Source organism: Meriones unguiculatus, chromosome 3, assembly GCF_030254825.1.
Source record: "Meriones unguiculatus strain TT.TT164.6M chromosome 3, Bangor_MerUng_6.1, whole genome shotgun sequence".
In the NCBI taxonomy this organism is placed as follows: Eukaryota; Metazoa; Chordata; class Mammalia; order Rodentia; family Muridae; genus Meriones; species Meriones unguiculatus.
Genome location: NC_083351.1, coordinates 70,418,246 through 70,440,845, shown reverse-complemented (window position 1 = coordinate 70,440,845; position 22,600 = coordinate 70,418,246). Strand labels below are relative to the sequence as shown.

Here is a 22,600-nt window from a genome sequence, read left to right as displayed (position 1 = left end):
TTTCTGTGGTTAACCTGAATTGTAAATAAGATTTTTCGAACTGCTTTCTCATTCCTTGTAAAGCCTTTTGTTTTTTAATGGGTGTCAGCATTTCATGGTTACATGAAATATAGTTATACCATTTGATACTGTTATTAATAGGATGCTTGGTGAGATTACAATTAATATTATAATCAAAGCTTTAGTTAGTTCTTTTTGATAATCTTTTAAGATTCACACTTCAAAGTAAAAGGATTTACCCTATTTAACAGCGTTACTATGCTGCTCCATTGAGTGCTAACAATTAACAACGGTCAGTTTTAGTGGCAAGAAGCTGGTAACCTTGACTAGACACGCATGTTCCTAATTTTACAAATAAGCTGTTTGTTCTTCTGTATTTGCTCATCACTAATACGGACTGTGCATTTGTTGTTTGTTTTGTTTTTAGATTGCCCCAGGCAAATTATAGTCAGCTAATTGTGTCTTATGCCCCTACCCTGAAAGTATTTGATGAACAGAAAAGGGTGGTTGTGATTTTAATTATCATCCTAGAAAAAAATTTACAAGTCCAGCTGAGGTATGAGAGATGGTAGGATTCAATGAGGAATAGGATATAGTAGTAAACTTGATGGAAGTTAGGCTAGCCAAGGGATTGAATACATTAGGTGAAAACAGTGACCAGCTTTCTAGACCTGGCAGTTAGGATGGAAAGGAAGCTGGAGGTGTGACTAAGCCTAAGCAAAGTTTTGTGCGAGACAGACTTGAGGTAGGAATAGTAATTCTTGGTCTGACCCCAGTTCTGACCCCAGTTTTAACATTGAAAGGGAGAGATTGAGAAGCAAGGAAAGTAGAGAAGAAAGAAGTGAATGACACACTTTGAAGTTAGAATTATTGAGGTATAGTTTAACTATAGCTCATCAGTTTTAATTGTGCAGTTTGGTGAGTTTTAATACAGGCACGCACTCTGTAAGTGTGATTACAGTCATGGTATAGGCCACTTTTATCTCCCCATGAAGTTTCCTTCTTGGCAGACAGTCCTCTACCTCTAGCCCAAGCCCTGGCAACCTCTGGTCTGGTTGTTTTTGTTGTTTTTTTTTTTTTTTTTTTTTTTTTTTTTGGGGGGGGAGGGATGTTTTTGTTTGGTTGGTTTTTTTCCTAGAACTTCCTGTAAATGAACCTTGTGTGTGTTGAGCTTCTTTGGTTTAGCTGGTGGCTTTTGAGAGCCAACTTTGGGTCTCACATGTCAGTGGGTCTTCCAGTGTTTTATCCAGTAAGCACACATTGTACTATTTTCAGAGTTATGGGGGTTTTATTTGTTTTTGTAAAATGTGTTTTTTCTATTTTCTGCCCATGTCTAATTCAGAGGAGAATGTTCAGAAGTTGGTTTTCCTCTGCTACCTTGGAAGTTCTAGGAACTGAACTCAAGTCATCATACTTGGCTGCAGAGTGTCTGTATATTCAGAGCTGTTCCCCTGGCCCCAGGATTTAGTTTCTATTACACATAAAGCTGCTCTAAAAAAAAAAAAAAAAAAAAAATCACAGCATACATTTCATATTAACATAAATTTTCAGTGTGGTTGTAGTACCTCAGGCCTGTAACATCAGCACTTGGGAGGCTGAGGGTTGTCCCAGTTGTTCAATTCACCCTTGAGCTACATAGTAAGTTCAAGTATAATGTGGTGCTATGTAGTGATAAAGTACTTTTTTTTTTTTTTTTTTTTTTTTGAGGCAGAGTTTATCTGTGTCCTGGAACTTGATCTTTAGACCAGGCTGGCCTCAAACTCACAGCAATCCACTTGCCTCTGCCTCTGGAATGCCAGGATTAAAGGCGTGTGCCACCACTGCCTGGTGGGATAACGTACCTTAAAAAAAAAAAAGTGTGGGCAGTGAAATGGATGGCAGGTTAAAAAAGCACTTGCTGCCAAGCTGGAAGACCTGAGCTTGGTCCCTGGGACCTACATGGTAGAAGACGAAGACCAGCTTTTACAGGTTGTCCTCTGGCTTCTGGATGTGTGCTCTCTTGTGGACCCACGCAGAATAATAAACATAAAAGAAAAAAGACCACCCATTTTTATTGTGTGTTCTCTCTCATGTGGAATGCATATTTGTGTTTGTTATGTGCACAAGTGTGCTCTCGGGTGTATGTGCAGGCTAGAGAACCTTATTTTTTGGGACAGGATCTTTCACTGGATCAGCTAGATTGGCTGACCAGTGAGCTCTGGGATCTGTCTTCCTCTTTCCACCCTGCACTGGTTTACATAGACGACCACTGTACCATTCTTAAGGTGGCTGTTGGGTTTGCTCCTTTTCTGTTTTTTGAAACAGGGCCTTTCTATGTAGTCCTGTCCTGGAGCTCCCTTACGTAGGCCAGACTGGCCTCAAACTCAGATATCCTCCTCCTCTTTCTGAATGCTGGGATTATAGGCATGTGCCTGCCCTGTTTGTATGTGTATTTGTTTCTAAGGCAGTACCTTACTCTTTAGCCAAGGCTAATCTCACACTCATGATCTTTCTTACCCCAGCTTTCCCAAGTACTGGGATTATAAGTGTAGGATTTCACGACAGGCTGTTATATCCCTTTGTGTCTCCACAAGCAAAATAGGAGATGGTTAGTTCCTCTACATTCTTGTTAACACCGGCTGTTGTTTCTTTTAATTTTGTCAGGTAATGAATGAAGTGTGTGCTTCTGGGAGTCGTGTTTCTCCTGCCATGAGTATAATCTAGGGATTGGATCTGTGTGCAGGTGCCTCTGATCTCTGGGTTATCTTGCTAGTTTAGCCTGGTACGCGTGAAACCACGGGCACTGTGTGGGAGAAGCTGATCTGGAGACATGGCAGTGTGGACACTGATTTGAATTCTAACACTGAGTTGAAGGCTTTAGCTAAAAAGTGACCCCACAGGCTCTGTAATGCCTCTTAACAGTTTTCTAGATAGAAAATGAGTCTCTTTAACTGTTTTTAACTTTTATCTTGGTGTAACTCAAGGCTTCCCCCAATGTGTTTTGTCTGAGAATAAGTGTTTTAGGAAAGACTTGATTATGTTATCTGTTATAAAGGATTCCACACAACCTTCGTGTAATTTTCCTTTGTACTGTTTGTAATTAGTGTAGTCATTAATCTTTCTCCTGGCGACCGTACTGTATAATCCACAAAGGCCGCCTCACTGTGCTCACCTAGGTGCTTGGTAAATTTCTTAAGCAGATTATCTTGCTTTTAGTTCTTTGGGAATAAGAACCTAAATTCTCGGGGGGGGGGGGGGGCGGGTAGAAAGGTGCCTCAGTGGCTAAGAGCAGAGGACCTGGGCTCAGCTCCCAGCACCAATATGACAGCTTAGAGTTGTCCAGAACTCCCATTCCAGAGGATTGAGTGCCACCTTCTGCATTTGGTGGGCACCAGGCATGCACATGGTATACCTAATAAATGTAGGCAAAACACTCAATATGCATAAAATAAAAAAGATTTAAAAGAACATAAATCACCTCTGATATTTTAGCATATTGTTTTGTGTTTTTTTTTTTTAACTTTTCATGTAGAACAGTGGCATTGAATTTTTAGTCCTCTTGTCTCAGCTTCCCAAGGACTAGAATTTCAGGCATGCTTTCCGTAGCTTAAATTTTTGACATGTGTTTTGACATACATTTTGTTTCTGTTAGGAATAGAATCCAGGATTGTGCGTATGCTGAGCATGCACTCGGCCATTGAGGGAAGTCCAAGCCCTTAGCAGATACTTTATAAAATCCTAAATACCAGTTTAAAATATAGTATGTTGTTCTTAGTAGAATTTTAAAAGGTTTTGTTTTGTTTTAGATGATTGATATATATATATATATTTTTTTTTTTTTTTTTTTTTTTTTTTGAGACAGGCTTTCTCTGTGTAGTCCTGGCTGTTCTGAATTAGCTTTGTACATCAGACTGGCCTCAAACTCAGAGATCTGCCTACTTCTCCCTCCTGGAGTGCTAGGATGTTTGTTTTTTTTGGACGGCTGGTTTGAAACAGTCCTTCTCTGTGTAGCCCTGGCTGTTCTGGAACTGGCTCTGTAGTCCAGGCTCATAGAGACCTGTTTGCCTCTGCCTCCCGAGTACTGGGATTAAAGGTGAGAGCCACCACTGCCTGGCTTCCATTTACTTATTCCCCACTGAGGGTTTGTTTGGGAGGGGACATGGAAGTGACGGGTTAAATGTTTCAATATTAGTATATATGGCAAACAGCCTTTTGTTAGAATTGCCTTTGGAAGTCACTCTGAGGGAGGGTACTGCCTTAAAGACATAGTTTATAATTTCAATGTTGACCTTTTGCCCGCCAAGTATCGTTTTCTTTGCATTTAGTTTTCATTTAAAGATACATTGTATTAAATGTATCCATCTTTAAACACTAGACTTAATTTGCATTAAAGTCGGCCCCTGTAAGACCTGGAACCAAATGACAGTAAAGATTCACATCTTCCCTTATCCTTTCTGCAGAGCCCACTGTGCCTTGGAAGTAACAAATTGAAAGGCCAGATCCTTGGTAGTTTCCTCTTCCTCCTCCATCCTCTTCACAGGATGAGGAGATGATGCAGGGATGCTTTAAAATGATAGTTGGGTTTGAATCTGTAAATGTAAATATCCAAAATGAGGCTTAAAAGCAGAACTCACAGACCTGTTTTTGTGGCACCAGAGGAAGGCTGCTTCCTGTTTAAACTACTTATTGCAAGCTTATGTAAACTTCTAGAGTGTAAGTAATGTTTTGTATCTGAGATATAATGAGCTCTTTACACTGTGATCAGCCAGGTATAACTTGAATAATGCAGTATCCAAGACCTGGTTTGTTTTTGCCATTGTTTTGCCTTAGACACATTTCATTTATGTATAATTATAGGTTCACAAGTTTCAAATACAGTAGAAGAGACTCTTGTGCTCATCACCCAGCTAGATACTCAGAGGGTCATACCTCACATGACTGCACTCGTGAAAACTGGAGACTGGACTTTAGCACCGTACACTTGAGGACAGGGTACACAATAGACTGGGATCTGACTCACCAATTCCTGTGTGTGCTTGTTTTCATATTCTTTCGTGTCTGTGTGTACAATTATATATAACCTTTTAAGTATAACTTTTAAGAGTATGTTTTGGGGCTTGGAGAGATGGCTCTGTGGCTAAGAGCATTTAATGCTCTTTCAGAGGTCCTAAGTGTGGTTCTCAGCACCCATCAGGTAGCTCACTACTTTGTAACACCAGCACCAGGGGATCTGATGCCCTCTTCTGGCTGCTGAGGGCACCTACCCTATGTGTATGTATGTATGTATGCATGCATATATGTATGTATACACATACATATGTCCATGTATATGCACATACACACAACTGAAAATAAAAAATATGTTTTAAAAAATAAAAGAAGGGGGCTGGAGAAGATGGCTCAGTGGTTAAGAGTACTGTATATGCTCTTCCAAAGGGCCCAGGTTCAATTCCCAGCACCCACATGGCAGCTCACAACAGTCTGTAATGCTGATTCCAAGGGATCTGACACCTTCACACTAATGCATGCAAAATAAAATTAAATAAATTATTTTAAAAATATAAATAAAAGAAGGGCTTTAGAGAAACGGCTCATTGGTTAATTAAAATCATTTGCTGGTCATACACAAGATGCAGGTTTGGTTCTCAGCACCCATAATTAACTCCAGTTTCAGGGAATCCAATGTTCTCTTCTGACTTGTGAGAAAACCATGCATACACCTGTGCACATACATATATGAAGGCAATGCTCATATATATAAGATATAATAATTATTTATTAAAGAATGTTTTTATTTAGTGAGTATGTGCACATGTGCCCATAGCACATGTGGAGGTCAGAGGATAACTTTGGGGGTGAGTTCTCTCTTTAGGCTTATCTAGAGTTATTATTTTTCTTTTCTTTTTTTTGGAGACAGAGTAGCTCTGGCTGTTTTAGAACTCACTATGTAGACGAGGCTGACCTTGAACTCACAGAGGTCCCCCTGCCTCTGCTTCTCAAGTGCTTAGATTAAAACATGTGCCACCATGCCCAAAAAGATTGACTTTTTTTGTGTTTTTCTTGGCTTTTGTAATCATGGCTTTGCAGTACACGGATCACTTATTTTATAGACATGGCTGAGCAAAGGTTACAGGTTTTTGAAAGGAAGATCACAGAGTTGAAAATTATTTTTTATTATTGCAAAGATAGATGCCAGCAATTTGACTTACCGTTGTTAATGTTGACTGTGTGGTTGAGGAAGTATTGACAGATTTTCTATCTTATAGCTGCTTAGTCCGACTTGCTCTGCTCTGAAGAAGCAGTCACTAAGTTTATATACAAAATATAGGGAGATCTAGTTGCCTACGGAGGGTTTCCTCTTCAAAGATTATGTGTATTCTTCTTACAGGTGTTTTTTTTTTTTTCAATCACAGTACAGGTACTAAATGAGTCTAACATCTCTCTTCTTTGCAGGGTGGGAAAGCCCGTAAGCACCGGAAGGATCGGCTGCAAGATTTAATTGATATAGGCTTTGGCTATGATGAGACAGATCCATTTATTGATAACTCAGAGGCTGTGAGTAATATATCTTTAATATGGCAGTAAGCTTTTGGCACTAGAAATCAAGGCACAGTCACTAAATTTTTTCACTAAATGCTTATTTATGCTTTTTAAAGCTGTTTGTGTGGCTTGAAGGTTTGTTTTGTTTTTTTTTTTAATACTGGAGATTTACATTTTTGTAATGTTGGCTTGTTGGTGTTAAGTTGTTACTATATTGCTCTCATAGGCCAGGGTTTGGCAAACTATCAAGGGCCATGTGGTAAATATTTTAGACTGGACCATATGGTGTCTCTGCAGCCTTTCTACTGTAGCACGAGAGCAGTCACAGAGAATATGTAAGGAATTAGTGTAGCAATGTTAAGAGTGAAACTTGACTGATATGCTGTGAAATTTAAACTCATGTAATTTTCATGCATCACAGAATATTTAATTTGATGTTTTCTCGACCGCTTAAAAAATGCAAAATTCATCCCTGGCAGGCTGGGTAACAAACTGTTAGGCTGAGCTTGGCCAGCAAGTCCTGGTTTACCAACAAGGTAGTAGTTTGCTGAGCTTTCACGTCCTCACTTTATAGACCAGGATGGCCTTGAACTCACAGATATCTGCCTGCCTCTGCCTCCCTGAGTGCTGGGATTAAAAGCATATGCCACCCCTACTCCCCATTCCTCTGGCTGCTAGGTTTTAGTTTTATATTAGTTCCTAATTTGACATTTGATCAAGAAAACATGTCAGTGTTACTCAGTTTTCTGTATAATACTACCTCCCAGAGTTAGTTTGAGATTCAAATAAAATGAATTTAAATATGGTTGAGGAACATTAACATGTATCAAACATTAGTAATAATGTTGATATATAGATTTAAAATTCTGGCTTACCGAAAAGAAAAATGCAGTCATGGCCATTGCATGTTCTCATACTTTTACATAATTAGCTATTTTAAGTTAATAAACTATTTTAGAGCAGCTGTTTGTTTGTTTGTTTGTTTGTTTGTTTGTTTGTTGGAGGCAGGGTTTGTGTAGCCTTGGCTGTTCTGGAACTCACTCTGTAGAACAGGCTGGCCTTGAACTCAGAGATCTGCCTGCCTCTGCCTCCGGAGTGCTGGGATTAAAAGTATATGCCACCCCTACTCCCCATTCCTCTGGCTGTTGTTTTTAGTTTTTTGAGACAGGGTCTTACTGTATAGTTCTGGCTGTCTTGGAACATATTATGTAGAGCAAGCTGGCCTCAAACTCAAGAGAGATCTCCCTGTATCACTGTGTCCAGCTAGAACAGTTTTGGATTCACAGCCAAACATAATAGAAAGTACATATCTACCCGACTGCACACACATGCATGCATGCACTCGCGTGCCATCCTTTCCTATCAACACATTGTACCATGGTGGTGCACTTTTTCCAATCAGTGAACCTACATCAATACACCATTACCACCTAAGCTTGTACCTGCTGGTGTGATAGATTCTGTGGGTTTATACAAGTGTTAATTGACATATGTCTGCCTTTATCCCTCTAAAAATTCTCTGTGCTCTGCCCATGTCTCCTGGTCTCCTGATTTCTGGCGGCCTCTCATCATAATTTTGGCAAGGTTTGTTTTTTTTTTGGGCAAGACAGGGTTTCTCTGTGTAGCCTTGGCTGTCCTCAGACTTGCTCTGTAGTCCAGGTTGTCCTTGAATTCAGACATTCCCCTCCTCTGCCTCCTAATATCTGTGATTAAAGGTGCTACTACCTCTCGGTTCAGTTTTAAGAGTGCCTTATAATGGAAACCATACAGTGGGTTAATCGATGGGGTTTTTGATATCATTTGTAGTATTTAGAGTATTTGAATAAAGTGTTTTTCAAGTTTAATTTTGTAGCTAATACATGAAATACCATTTTAGACCATGTGAGTAGTAGTTTCTTTTTTTATTATTGTATGTATGAGTGTTTTGCCCATGTGTATCTGTGTGCGCAACATGCATGCCTGGTGTTTGCGGAGGTCAGAAGACATAAGATCCCTTGGGACTGCAATTATAGTGGTGAGCCACCAGGTGGGTGCTGGAAATCTGATTTGGGGTCTCTGCAAATTATCTTAACTGGTGATACATCTCTCCAGCTCTGACTAGTATTTCAAAGAAAACAAAATCAAATAAGAAAGCGTCTGTCATAGATGATGTATATATTCTGGGTTTTAATAGGTAGTATTTTTTGCTCTTGGAGAAAATTTGAAAGCTGCTACTTTAATAAGGATGAATTTTGTAGGTATAAGTTTTTTATTTCTACATTTAGTAACCTTTTGTTATTGGTCTTTTAAAAATCAACTTGTTTTTATCTAATTCAACTGTAAAACAATTATAATCCAATAAAATGACTCCTTGTTTATTTTGATTTGTCAATAAGCTTTTAATGTTAATAAATTATTTTATAGAGACTAAAAAATCATCTGTTCCCAGTGAATGCTTAGTCCTCTGATACCTTATATTACTAAAAGGCCTGAAATCAGTCTCACCTTTGTTTTTCCATATTGTAAAAGGACTGAATATGTGTAACTGCCAAAAGTTAATGTTCAGAGATTTTCCTGGGTTCTTGTTAGTCTCTGGCTAAGATAAGATCTAGAGCTAGGATATCTTAAGTTGTTTCATTGCCTTAACTTTGTTCCCCTTGAATGGCTCAGTTTATTCTGAGCAGTGTCGGGGAGAGAGAGCTTGGCAGAAGGCTTGGAGCATTTAAGGTTGCCCTGAATCTCTGGGGTGAGTGTTTCCCCCATGAAGAAGTGGTCTGCTTTAGGGAGGGGGTTGGCTGGTGACTTTATTACAAGCATGAAATGGTTTTGGATTGATTCTTACGTATTCCCACTGGCAAAACAGGAAAAATGTTTGCCTTCCCTGCCTCCCGAGGGTGTCATGAAGACCAAAGAGAAATATCCATGTGAAAGAAGTATTGAGAACTAGTATCTGCAACCAAAGATACAGGAATGTTCATCTCATCGTGTGATCATTTTTAATCTTTTCTTTCATTTGCCAGTAATACTGACCTTTTTTGAGAGGTGTGAAGAGCACCTATATCTAGTAAATTAAAAAAGTTCATTTCTCTTTTTGCATTTCATTTTTTTTTACATTAAGCATAAACTTGTAAAATTATTTTTCTATAATTTTTGAAAGAAACAACTTAAAATCACATCTTTTATGCTTAGCCTTAATAATTTTCTTTTTCTTTTCAGAGACAGGGTCTCCCTATGTAACCCTGGGTGTCCTGGTATTCTCTATGTAGACCAGGCTGACCTTGAACTCACAGAGTTCCACCTGCCTCTGCCTCCCAATTGCTGGAATTAAAGATGTGTGCCACCATGCCTTATATTCTTATAGTAACCAGTAGAATATGGATTTTTTCCTTCCCTGTGACAATCCGTTTTTCTTTTTAAGATTTGTTTAAAAAAAAAAAAAGTTTTGTCTGAATGTGTGCTTGTGTATCACGTGTGCCTCAGAAGAGGGCATTGGATCCCCTGAAACTTGAGTTAGGGATGTTAGGGAGGGTTGTGAGCCACCACATGAGTGATAGGAATTGAACCCTAGGTTCTCTGAAGGAGCAGCCAGTGCTATAAACTACTAATCCATCTCTTCACCCCAAAGGATGTTTCTTTAAAAACCAAGTGTGATCTGCAGACTCCCAGGAATAGAGTAGAGAGGTCTCCTGGTTACAGGCATCTTAGTACTACTATGTACTGAGTGCTTTCTCAGACACTTTGATTGCTTAAGATTGGCCTCAATTTAATATTTGCTTTTTGTCCCTCTTCACTGGGTGAAATAATGATAAACATTAAACTGTGGTGTTTTGAGGACATGTTATAAGTTAGATTCTCCAGCATAGTGCCTGGCTCATGCCACATTCTCAAGTGTACAATTGACTGTATAGTTGGTTTTCTGCTTTCCTTAAAGATGTATGCTTCTTTTCTTTTAAATACTTAATAAATATATATGTGTATATATAATATATATATTTCTACTTACTCATAGAGGCAAGACAGAATTTTACTCTGTATTATCTCCTTATTAATAAAATTGCATATTGGTAGGGTTTTTAAGGACTTGCTTCTTATCTGAATGTTCAGTTCTCTGCTTCAGTACATTTCAGCTTCTCCTTAGAATTGTTATCAGGAAGGATAGAGCAAGGTATACTAGAAGTCCTTGGTTTGTATGAGATGCTTATAAAGGCCAAAGGTAAAAGGATTTTTTTTTTTCTTTCTCTGAAGCTGCTGTTTGTTTATTTCCTTATTTTTGGCTTGTTGGATATGTGTTTAGAACATTATCCAACAAATAAACTGGAATTTTATTTTGCTATATTATAAGAAAAAATAGAAGAACAGTAGCAGGAATAGTACCATTAGTCCTTTAACTCTTTATCCACAGAGCATCTTCCAGAATTCTTCTGGAAATTCCTTTCTTAAATAAACTGAATGATCACAACTGCCTTTTATTCCAGATTTTAACGTTTTCTAAACTTATTCTGTAAGTAGCTTTCTTGGAGTTTTGATCTTCCTCCCTCATTTATTTTAATTAACAAAAAGCAATATATATTTATGACGTATAATATAATACTTTGATAATGTACACATCTCAGTGATCAAATGATAAGGATAATTGGCCTGAATGATCACTCAAACACCATTTCTTTTTGGTGAGGACATTAAGAAACCTTTTCCTAGATATTTTGAAATACAAATATAAAGTTTATTAACCAGTATCTTCCTCATCCCAAACCTCTGATAGCTAACATTGTACTTTTATGAATTCAGCATAGAGTCCCCATACAAAAAATGGTATGTGGCATTCAACTCTCTGTGCTGGCTTATTTCACTTAACATAATGTCTTGAACATATTGCAAATGGTAGGATTTGCTGGCTTTTTTTCCCCCCTCTGAGACAGGGTTTCACTCTCTAGCTTTTGTGATCCTGATTTTCTATGTAGATCTGGCTAGCCTTGAGCTCACAGAGGTCAACCTACTTTTGCCTTCCAGATTGTGGGATTAAAGCTGTGTACTGCCATGCCCAGCTCTGGTTTTCTTTTTTAATACCAAATAATGTTTCATTATATAAAGTTTCATTATATAAATATTTACTATTCCATTCATTTTTTTGATGGACACTTAGGTTGCTTCAGTGTCTTGGCTTTTGCAAATGAAGCGCAGAAGCATAGCATCTCTTTGACTTACTGATTTCATGCTCTTTGGGAGTGTGCCCAGTAGTGGGATTGCTGGATTTGCAGTTAGTATTTAAGGAAATTGTCAGTAAGTGCTGTTCTTTGACATGTTTATAGAATTATAGACAGGAGAGTATATTTGAAACTTTCTTTGCTCTAGTATGATGAATTAGTCCCTGCTTCTCTAACAACAAAATATGGAGGCTTCTATATCAACACTGGCACTCTGCAGTTTCGCCAAGCTTCAGATACTGAAGAAGATGATATTACAGATAACCAAAAGCACAAGCCACCCAAGGTGAGTTTGACATCTCAGCATCAAAGAGAGCATATAATTAATATGTTATGCCTTCTGTTTTGTTTATAGTTTTGCTGTGCTTGCTAAAAATCGAGCCCAGAAGTTCTTGCATGTTAAATAAGCACACTACTGCTGAGCTATACCCGCAAAGACCAGTATAATTTTTAGTTTTTTGGTTGTTCACTTTTTTTTTAGCTTTTGTTTTGTTTATTAAGATTTATTTATTTATTATGTATATAGTATTCTGCCTACATGCCAGAAGAGGGCACCAGATCTCATTATAAATGGTTAGGAGCCACCATGTAGTTTCCGGAAATTGAACTCTTAACCTCTGAGCCATCTCTCCAGCAGTTGTTCACTTTTTAAAACTTACTGTGTGTGTATATATGATGAGTATGTGTAAGTTATGGGTATGTGTATGCCATTCTTTTCAGAGTGGATTTCTTCCTCCAACATGAGCTCTGGGGATTGGGCCATCATCAGGCTTGCGTGGCAAGCACATTTACCTGCTGAGCCATCTTGCTGGCCACAGGATATACTTGTAGCACTGATGCCTGGAACTTGCTATGCTGATCAGATTGGCTTCAAATTTACAGAGATCTATCTGCTTCAGCCTCCTGAATGCTATTAAAGGCTATTAATGCTATAAAATGCTATTAAATGGTATTAAAGGCATGTGCCACCATACCTGTTCTTAGGATAGACTTTTTGAATATTATTTGTGCCACAACTGTGAACATAAGGAAAAGTAAAATACTATTGTTTAGTGAAATTTTACTTAATTATGTTTAAATTTTTATTGATATGGACAGGGGATATAGTTTAATGGTGGAGTGCTTCCGTCCTATACACAAGGATCTCCACATTATTAAAAAAAAAAAAAAAAAAACACACAAAAACCAACCAAACAAATAAAATCTTTATTTTCAGCATTTGGGAGGTAGAGGTAGGTGGATCTTACTTAGCCTGGTCTTCATAGCCAGCCCAGGCTACAAGGTAAAATCCTGTCTCCAAAAATAAAACAAAAAAACAAGCAAACAAGAAATTAGGATTTTTTTTAATACATAAAAGAGCCATTCATAACCATTAACATCTCTTAAACCTAATTTGTAACAACTTTTTTTGTTGTACTATAGCTGTAAAGGGAATATTGTCCATAGCTGTGGGGTCAGAGACCTTTATTTTGACCAGAACCACTAAAATCCTTATTCAAAATGTCAACTCTTAAGGCCCCAGTGATCTGAATCAAAGCCACAGTGGAGAGGCTGGTGAGATGGCTCAATTGTTACAGAGTTTGCACCATTGCATGAGGAACTAAGTTTGCATTCCCAGCACCTATCTAAGAAGCCTAGTGTGGTGGCACATGCTTATAATTGGAGCACCTATGTAAAAGCCTGCCCTGGTGTCATACACCTGTAATCCAAACACTGGAGCGGCGCCAACAGGAGGAAATCTGGGCTTGCCTACAAACCAGTTTAGCCTAATTGATGAGCTCCATGTTCATTGAAAAAGCCTGTTTGAAATAAGGTGAACAATTGAAGAAGGCACCTATTGTTGCTCCTTTGTCCTCACACAGCTAAACACATACACAACAGTAACAACAAAAACAGGCAAGAATACTCAGGCCCAAGAACGTGCACTTCTAGCAAGTATTTCTAACACTGACACCTTAAAAATCTTAAACGCTGCACTGCCAACGTCAAAGAAAAATATTGACAGGCTGATAAATGATACATTCTCTTATCATTTTGTAGGTTCCCAAAATAAAAGATGATGATATTGAGGTAAAGAAGCGGAAGCGGAAAGAAGAAGGGGAAAAAGAGAAGAAGCCAAGGAAAAAAGTACCCAAACAGCTGGGGTATGCTAAATTAAGCCTATGAGTACTACAAATACTACAGTTTCCTTTTAGAAATATATATTCACCACTAATGTATTTACTTACATTTAATTTTATAATGACCCACTGCTTTTTAATAATATTGTGGTTACTGTTAATAAGCAGGAGGCTTTGTCATCTAATGAAACTCACTCATGGTGTTTCAGATTACACTTACAGAATTTTCACTGACTATCTTGTTCATTATAACTTTTTAACCTCAAAGAACCAGTTTAAGCCACATGTATTAGCACAAATCTCTAATTCTAGGACTTGGGAGGTTGAAGCATGAGTTCAGGACATCCTAAGAATGACATGTAAGGAGTTTGAGGCCAGCATAGGCTTTGTGAGACCTTATCATGTTACCCAGAAGGTGGTGAGAGGGTGCTAGCGTGAAAGTATACTTTAATAAGAAACTAAGAAGACACCTTCCGCATGATTTAATTATTTTACTTATTTACATTGAGGATGAACTTTTCAAATGATTCAGTCCAACCAGTTTTTGTTTTTTGTTGTTTTTTTTTTTGTTGTTGTTTTCCTTCACAGAGTTGTGGCTCTAAATTCACACAAGTCTGAAAAAAAGAAGAAGCGATATAAAGATTCCCTTTCTCTGGCTGCCATGATACGAAAATTTCAAAAAGAGAAGGATGCATTGAAGAAGGAATCTACCCCTAAAGTCCCAGTGACCCCGTCAACTTCCTCTCTGCCTAAGCCCTCTTGTGCTGCCACAGGCCTGGGGGATGACATCCCAGACTTAAGTCTGAACAGTGCTGATCCAGACCTCCCTATTTTTGTTAGCACAAATGAACATGAACTGTTTCAGGAAGCTGAAAATGCCCTAGAGATGCTAGATGATTTTGACTTTGACAGATTACTGGATGCTACTTCTGATGGCAGTCCCCTCTCTGAGTCAGGGGGAGAAAACGGAACCACACAGCCCACCTTCACTTCTCAGGTTACGCCTAAGGTGGTTCCTACACTTCCAGACGGTCTGCCTGTGCTTCTTGAGAAACGCATTGAGGACCTTCGTGTAGTAAGTGTAATGATGCTTTTGGTTTTTATTTGCCACACAAACATGTAGTTTAAAGACCTATAGTCCGAGCAACTTCTTATTTTCCATAGTCTCTTTTAGACATTGGCTATATATTCCTAGTAGCACTGTGCGAGTTTACCTGAACTTATTTGGTCCAAACTATTTTATCATGTAGTCTTGTTCTGTTTTATTATTTATTTTTTCAGTTCCAAGGGATCAAATCCTGGGCTTTCTATAACCTAGTCAAGAGTTATACCACTAGGCGGGTGGGGGAGCCGGCAACAGCGCATGCCTTTAGTCCCAGGTAGAGGCAGGCAAATATCTGTTAGCTTGAGGCCAGCCTGGTCTACAGAGCAAGTTCTAGAATAGCCAAGGCTACACAGAGAAATTTGGCTTGAAAAAGAGTTCTACCTCTGAGCCACATTTTGAGCCCATAGTTATTTTATGGTCTATTTCTCTAGCTAATCAGAAGCTATAGTAAGCATTAGTTGTAGTCCCACTATGACAGCTGTCACATTAGGTTTCTCCTCGTAGTTGGGCTCATTTATTAGTTTAACTAGCTGCAAACCCAGCCTCCTACATCTGCCTTTCATCTGAGATACAGAATAGTTTGTGTTCAAATTTGGCAGGCCTGGCTTAAATTGATTTTTGATTACTTTAGCATGTTTGTCTAAATCCATGCCATACTTGAGTAATTTTGAATTGTCTTCCCCTGATTATAAAAGTAATATAAACCAGGTGTGGTAGTGTGTATGCAGTTCCAGCAGTGGAGGCTGAGACTGGCCCATCTACTGTAAACAATATAGAATCCACTTCATATATGAGGAAAAATTTCAATTACTCACCTCTAGCAGAAGTAGCCATTATTAAACTGGTGGGTTTTTTTTTTTTTTTTATTTTAATCCACAAATGTGAAGTGTGTTTTTTTTTTTTAACTAAAAATAATTCTTTGTAATGTATGAACTTCTCTATTCTGCTTTTTTCTCCTAAGACGTCTCTATTGAAACCCTCCCTATGTTGTGTTTATTCTTTTATCTCTGAAATATTGAATTGTCCTATGTTGGGAGCAGAAGAATTCTTTTCTTTCAACTGACCCTTTGACTTTATTGATTGATTGATTATTTTACTCTTGTATTTGTTATTTAGTGTTTCTTCTAAGGTTGTGACTTATTAATTAGCTGCTCTATGTTTTTACTTACTTGAATTTCCTTTCTCAGTCCAGAATTTAGAGGAAGTGTGTTAAAAGAGCTCATTGCCAATGTTGACTGTATTTCTTAAAGATTTTAGATCATTGTTAAGTATGTGCGTAGGGCAGTGGTTTGGGCACAGGTATGCTCGTTCTGTGGAGGCCAGGAGAGCGCAGGGGATCCCTGAGGCTGGGGTTACTGCTGGTCCTGACCTCTGGTTCCTCCAGATTAAACAGATCAGAAAATTCAAAGCTAGCGTACACAAATGAGATAGACTGTGCATTTTTCAGGGTCTGGATTGTCTAAGAATGATTATTTCCAGCTCTGGTCATTTTCCCATGAAGTTAATTTCATTTTTCTTTACAGCTGAATTTTCCTTACAGTTAAATGTACCATGTTTTTACTCACCATTCATTGTTGATTGACATCTAGGCTATTTGCTGGCTGTTAGGAAGAGCAGCAATAATGGGTTGCTTGTTTTCCTGGTGTTTAGTTTTCTCCTTATTAGAATGATGGCATCCTTGACGATACAGAAAAAAACGTTTCATGAGGTTCCATTTGCAGTTGTTGGTCTTAATTCCTGTACTTCCAGAGTTGTGTTTGTAAAGTTCTCTCCTGTGTCTATGTACAAGTCTTTTATTTCCTTGCTTAGATTTAGTCAGAGTGTTTCATTTTTTTGTTTTTCTTTCAGTTGTTATTGGTGGTGTTTTTCTGACTTTTGTCCTTGTCTTGTTACTCTGTGACTTAACTGCTATGTTGGACAGGAGTGGAGAGAATAGGCGTCCTTGTCTATCCTGATTTTAGTGGAAATGCTTCAAGTTTGTCTCCATTTAACATGGATTTGTTGTCTTTTGTTCTGTTGAGATTTGTCCCCTGTTATCCTTAGTTTCTGGGATTAAAGGCTTTTGACGCCATGCCTGGTCTTTTTTCTGTGGTTCCTATTGCTTTTGATACATGGTGGGGGGTAGGGGTTTTTTTTTGTTTTGTTTTGTTTTTTTAACTTATTGAGAGATATTTTGTATCCCAATATTTTAGGGTAGGTTCAATGAGAATGTATATGTTCTGGTGGTTGAATGGAATGTTCTATACAGATATGTTAGCTCCATTTGATCTATAATGTCATTTAACTAATTCCCTGTTCATTTTTTATTTATATAATCCATCCATTAGTGAGAGGGTTGATGAAAGTGGGGGTATTAAAGTCACCTACTGATAATGTGTGTTTGTGTGTGTGTTAATCTGTTACTCTACATCTGGAAGTATTTGTAGAGGTGAGCGTATCCAGATTTATTGCATACTTATTTAAGATTGTAATGCTTTGAGGATTCGTTCCCTTGATCAGTATGAAGTGTCCTTTATTGTAGTTCAAAGTCTCTTTGACGTTTTTGCCCATCCTTACACACTCCAAGGTGGTTTCTATTTCCATTCTGTGTTTTGCTATTTTTGCCAATCCTTGCACTTTAAGGTGGTTTCGATCTCTGCTGGTGAGGTATGTAGACCTAATCTGAGTGACTTGGTGAAGTGTTGTTTATGAGTTTGTTTGTCTGTCTTTTTAATTGTCCTGACATTTGAATTTAGGGTTTTGTGCATGCCAAGCAACCATTGTACTATTGAGTAGAGCCATAACTCTTAATTTGAGGCTTCTTTTTTTTTTCTTTAATTTTCTTGACAATTCTGTATTTGAAGTACAAGCTTTATTTACAAGAAACTTAACTGGAGAGCGGCTAAATAATTCAACATGAGCACACATCCTGAAAGTAACAAAAGTGACATTTAAGCACCAGGAGTCACCTCATCTTCCTGTTTTCTCCATTTCCTTTTGTGCCAGTCCTGATCACTTGGGTATCTTCTAGGTTCCAAGACAGCCAAAGTTACACAGAGAAACCCTGTCTTGAAAAACCAAAAAATAAAAGTAATAAAATAAAAATTAAAAAGTGCCAGTGGCCAGGCATGATGATGCACACCTGTAATCCCAGCACTCAGGAAGGCAGAGGCAGGTGGATCTCTGTGAGTTTGAGGCCAGCCTGGTCTACAAAGCGAGTCCAGGACAGCCAGGGCAACACAAGGAAACCCAAAAATATAAATTAAATAAATAAATAAATAGTCTACAGAGCTAGTCCAGGACAGCCCAAAATACAAATAAGTAAATACAGAGCTAGTCCAGGACAGCCAGGGCTACACAGAGAAATCAGATAGATAGATAGATAGATACATACATACATACATACATACATACATACATACATACTACATTATAGTGCTTGTGAGCTGGTCACAGTGGCACGCTCCTGTAATCCCAGCACTGAGGGAGGAAGAGACCTCTGTGAGTTCAAGGCCAACCTAGTCTACACAGAAAAACCCTATCTCAGGAGGGAAAAAAAAAAAAAAGCACTGGTGATATGATACGGTGTTTCAAGATGGAGTTATTAGTAATATTAGGTACTGTTTATTTAGGGGGAAAAAACATAACCGGATGCTCTACCCTGAGTGTGCTATTGCCATTTCTCTCAAGAGATAGTAACCTGACTGGGTCTGAGAGACTTACATACCACGTAGTATGAAGGCTAAGGAGACTTAGATGCAGCATGGCTAACTGATACTCTGAAAGCCTTCTAATGTTTAACTTGCCAAGGCAAGATTCAGGGTCAAGACAGCTGCACTACATAGCACACTCTGTCATATAAGCCACTTTCTTCATACGCTACTCAGGTAGCTATGGGCATATTCTGCTCCTAAAAAGGCCCTGTGATATCTCATATCAAAAGATATCTGTCTGCAATGGCCATGACAGGCTCAATTCAGCCTTTAGTTGGAAATCGCCAATAAGAAGGTTCACTTACTGATGGGCACTAGTTCTTTGTGTCTTTCTTTGAAATATAAGATGGTGCTTTTTCTTCAGCAGATGAAATTTATCTTTGGCTGAAACATTTGTGTCTATCTGATAAACTGCTTCACTGTTAATTTTTTACTTTGCAATGAGTAAATATCTTTTTTTTAAGTTTCCTTTTCATTCTGGCTTTCATTGTATATTTCTGTCTTTTACACATGCCTAATCTTCATCCTGTCTAAGAAGTATGTCTTGGAAATTTGCCTTTTCTACATAAAGCATGTGAAACTGTCAAATATTTTGGAAGCTTGGCAGAGATGGCTTAAGTTTTGTGTTAGATCTGTCTAATCTGTGAGCATCTCATGGCTCTTGACATGACCTGCCTTTGACTATTCTGCCATAAGTGATTGTGGCAGCGTTTCTAAGTTAAAAACTCCTTTGCTTCTAGTCACCTGGTTAAGAGGAAGTTCAGTGGTGACAATATTATCCTCAAGCTTATGTAATTAGTTTGTACTTATTCCTTGATTTTTTTTTTTTTTTATTGCTCTTAATTATGTAGAAGCTAGACTACTGCAGTCAGCCAGTGTCTGCTGTGCGGCAGTTTTGCAGTTTACACGAAAGGCCTTAGCCTTAATCTTGACTGCACAACTTGCTAGCAATTTCATTTAGGGGTATCTTGTGTAACTCTTCTATGTTTTTGGCTCCTTATTTTTAAGATTTGGGGGATGTATAATACCAACCTCTGATTGTTTTTTCAGATCTATATGATAGTCAATATAAAGTATAGACTACAAACTAAAAACAAATACAAAGTTAAACAATTCATAGACCCGCTGTCGAGGACATTCTATAGGGAACAGAAATAATCTTGTTTTTAAAATATTGTGGTTTCAGGAGCTCCACAAGGAGACCAACAGAGCCAAAAAATCTGGGCTCAAAGTCTTGCAGAGACTGATGAATCAACCAAGCACTATGCATGGAGAGTACCTAGACCCCTGCTCAGATGTAGCCCATGAGCTTCTCAGTCTCCATGTGGGTTTCCTAGTAAGGGGAGCAGGGGCAGTCACTGGCATGAACTCATTTGCCTGCTCTTTGATCACCTCCCCCTGGCAAGGCCATAGAGAAAGAGGATCCAGACAGTCCTGATGAGACCTGATAGGCTAGGGTCAGATAGTACTGGAGTAGGACCTCTCCCCTATCAGTGGACTAGAGGAGGGGCATAAGGGAAGAAAAGGAAAGGAAGGTGGGACCAGGAGGAGATGAGGGAGGGGGCTACAGCCGGGATACAAAGTGAATAGATTGTAATAAATAATAATAAAGAAAAAATGTTTAAATACTGTGTTTTGAGGGCTGGGAGCTTAGCTCAGTGTTTGGGAACTTGCCTAACATTACAGGGTCCTGGTTTTCCTCAGCACAGAAAAAAATGATGTGGATTGACATTATCAGTAGGTAAAACCTAGCAGTTTAAATAATAAAACAAAATGGAAGTCCTAACATTAATGACAAGAGCAGAAAGAACTGTTGCCTGGCATTTTTATTTAGATAATACTATTTATGACTTGAATACTAAGTCTGATTTTTGGCTAAGTCTAATTTTTAATGACATTAAAGCTTTTAAGATTATAGAGTTTAAGGTGGATATAATGGCAGATGCCTGTGATCCTAGTACTCTGATTCAGGAGGATCACCAAGCTCAAGACTAGTCTGGACTACATACGGAGCATATATCTTTCTCAGTGTGTGTGCCTGGGCATGTGTGTGTGTGTTATAATTCTTCATATGTTTTCACTCAAAGGAAATGTCTGTTGTATACTTTAAACATTTTGGCAAGCACTTTTTTTTTTAATTACACTTTATTCACTTTGTATTCCCCCATAAACTCCTCCCTCCTCCCCTCCCAGTCCTATCCTCCCTCCTCCTTTTTCACACATGCCCTTGCCCAAGTCCACTGATAGGGGAGGTATTCCTCTTCTTCCTTCTGATCTTATTCTATCAGATCTCATCAAGAGTGGCTGCATTGTCCTTCTCTGTGGCCTGATAAGACTGCTCCCCCCTCAGGAGGAGGTGATCAAAGAGCAGGCCAATCAGTTCATGTCAGAAGCAGTCCCTGTTCCCATTACTGTGGAACCCACTTGGACACTGAACTACCCATCTGTGCAGGGGTTCTAGGTTATCTCCATGCATGGTACTTGGTTGGAGTATGAGTCTCAGGAAAGACCCCTGTGTTCAAATTTTTTGGTTCTGTTGCTCTCCTTGTGGACCTCCTGTCCTCTCCAAATCTTCCTATTTCTCACTTCTTTCATAAGATTCCCTGCATTCTGCCCAAAGTTTGGCCATAAGTCTCAACATCTGCTTTGATACCCTGCAGGGTAGAGCCTTTCAGAGGCCCTCTGTGGGAGGCTCTTAACTTGTTTACTGTTTTCTTCTTCTTCTGATGTCCATCCTCTTTAGGCCTTTTGGGATGGGGATTGAGCATTTTAGCCAGATTCCTCCCTCTAGATTAGTTTCTTTAGGTGTACAGATTTTAGTAGGTTTGTCCTATATTATGTGTCTACATGAGTGAGGATATACCTTGTGTGTCTTTCTGCTTCTGGGATAGCTCACTCAGGATGATCTGTTCCAGTTCCCACCATTTACCTGCAAATTTCATGATTTCCTTGTTTTTCATTGCTGAGTAATATTCCATTGTGTAGATGTACCACAATTTCTGTATCCATTCTTCAGTTGAGGGGCATCTGGATTGTTTCCAGCTTCTGGCTATTACAAATAAAGCTGCTACAAACATGGTTGAGCAAATGTCCTTATTGTGTACTTGAGCCTCTTGGATATATGCCTAGGAGTGATATAGCTGGATCTTGAGGAAGCGCTATTCCTAGTTGTCTGAGAAAGCACCAGATTGATTTCCAGAGTGGTTGTACAAATTTACATTCCCACCAGTAGTGGAGGAGGTTCCACAACCTCTCCAGCATGTTTTGTCACTTGAGTTTTTTATCTTGGCCATTCTGGTGGGTGTAAGGTGAAATCTCAGGGTCGTTTTGATTTGCATTTCCCTGATGGCTAATGATGTTGAGCATTTCTTTAAGTGTTTCTCTTGGCAAGCACTTTTTATCATAGAATTGATACTCAGTATTCAGTTTCATACTTTTTGTGACCTTTGATGATGAGTAAGTCTAAAAATAGGTAGTGCTAATGTATTTTCACATTGCTTCTTTGTAAGTATAGTATTTCATTGTGGCTATCATTTAAATGACCCTTGGGAAGTTGCTTTATTTTAAGTGATACTTTCAGTTCCGTATGTTGTGCTTACTACTCACTGTATGCTTTGCTTTTAACATGTTGGGATTTTATCTGTTTTTTTGTTGGTGTTTGTTTGTTTGTTTTTGTTTTTAATGCTCTCTGAAAGACAGCCTAGCCCTGTGTCACTTTGATTTTAGTACACTGGTACTGATTTTGAATGTCCAAGTGAAAGAATAAGTCTCCGTTTTTTAAGCCAGTAAGTCTATTGGCGGTTACAGCCACTACAGCAAACATACGTACATGAGAGCCTATTTGATTTGGATCTCAAATGGCTTTGCATGACTCTGGGTCAAAATTTGTGGTATTTTACTAATAATGAAGTTTATTATTATTGTTGTTGTTAGATAATTCATGTCAGTAATTGTGAATTACATTGTCTGTTTTTTTATGTT

General features: G+C 38.5%; 1 protein-coding gene across 5 annotated transcripts in view; it reads left to right on the top strand.

Annotated features, from left to right (window-relative positions):
- The window catches only part of Ubn2 (ubinuclein 2), a 93,002-nt gene that overhangs the window by 11,396 nt on the left and 59,006 nt on the right, over positions 1-22,600 (top strand). For 4 of the 5 annotated variants that reach the window (XR_009590744.1, XM_060380163.1, XM_060380162.1 and 1 more), the window contains exons 3-6: positions 6,433-6,534; positions 11,851-11,988; positions 13,743-13,846; positions 14,411-14,903. Coding sequence is in view for 4 of the 5 variants with exons in the window: in XM_060380163.1 (XP_060236146.1) it covers positions 6,433-6,534; positions 11,851-11,988; positions 13,743-13,846; positions 14,411-14,903 (837 nt within the window). In the remaining variant the exon portion in view is untranslated. The remainder of the gene's footprint in view (positions 1-6,432; positions 6,535-11,850; positions 11,989-13,742; positions 13,847-14,410; positions 14,904-22,600) is intronic. The other variant, XM_021632152.2, reaches the window with a different exon arrangement.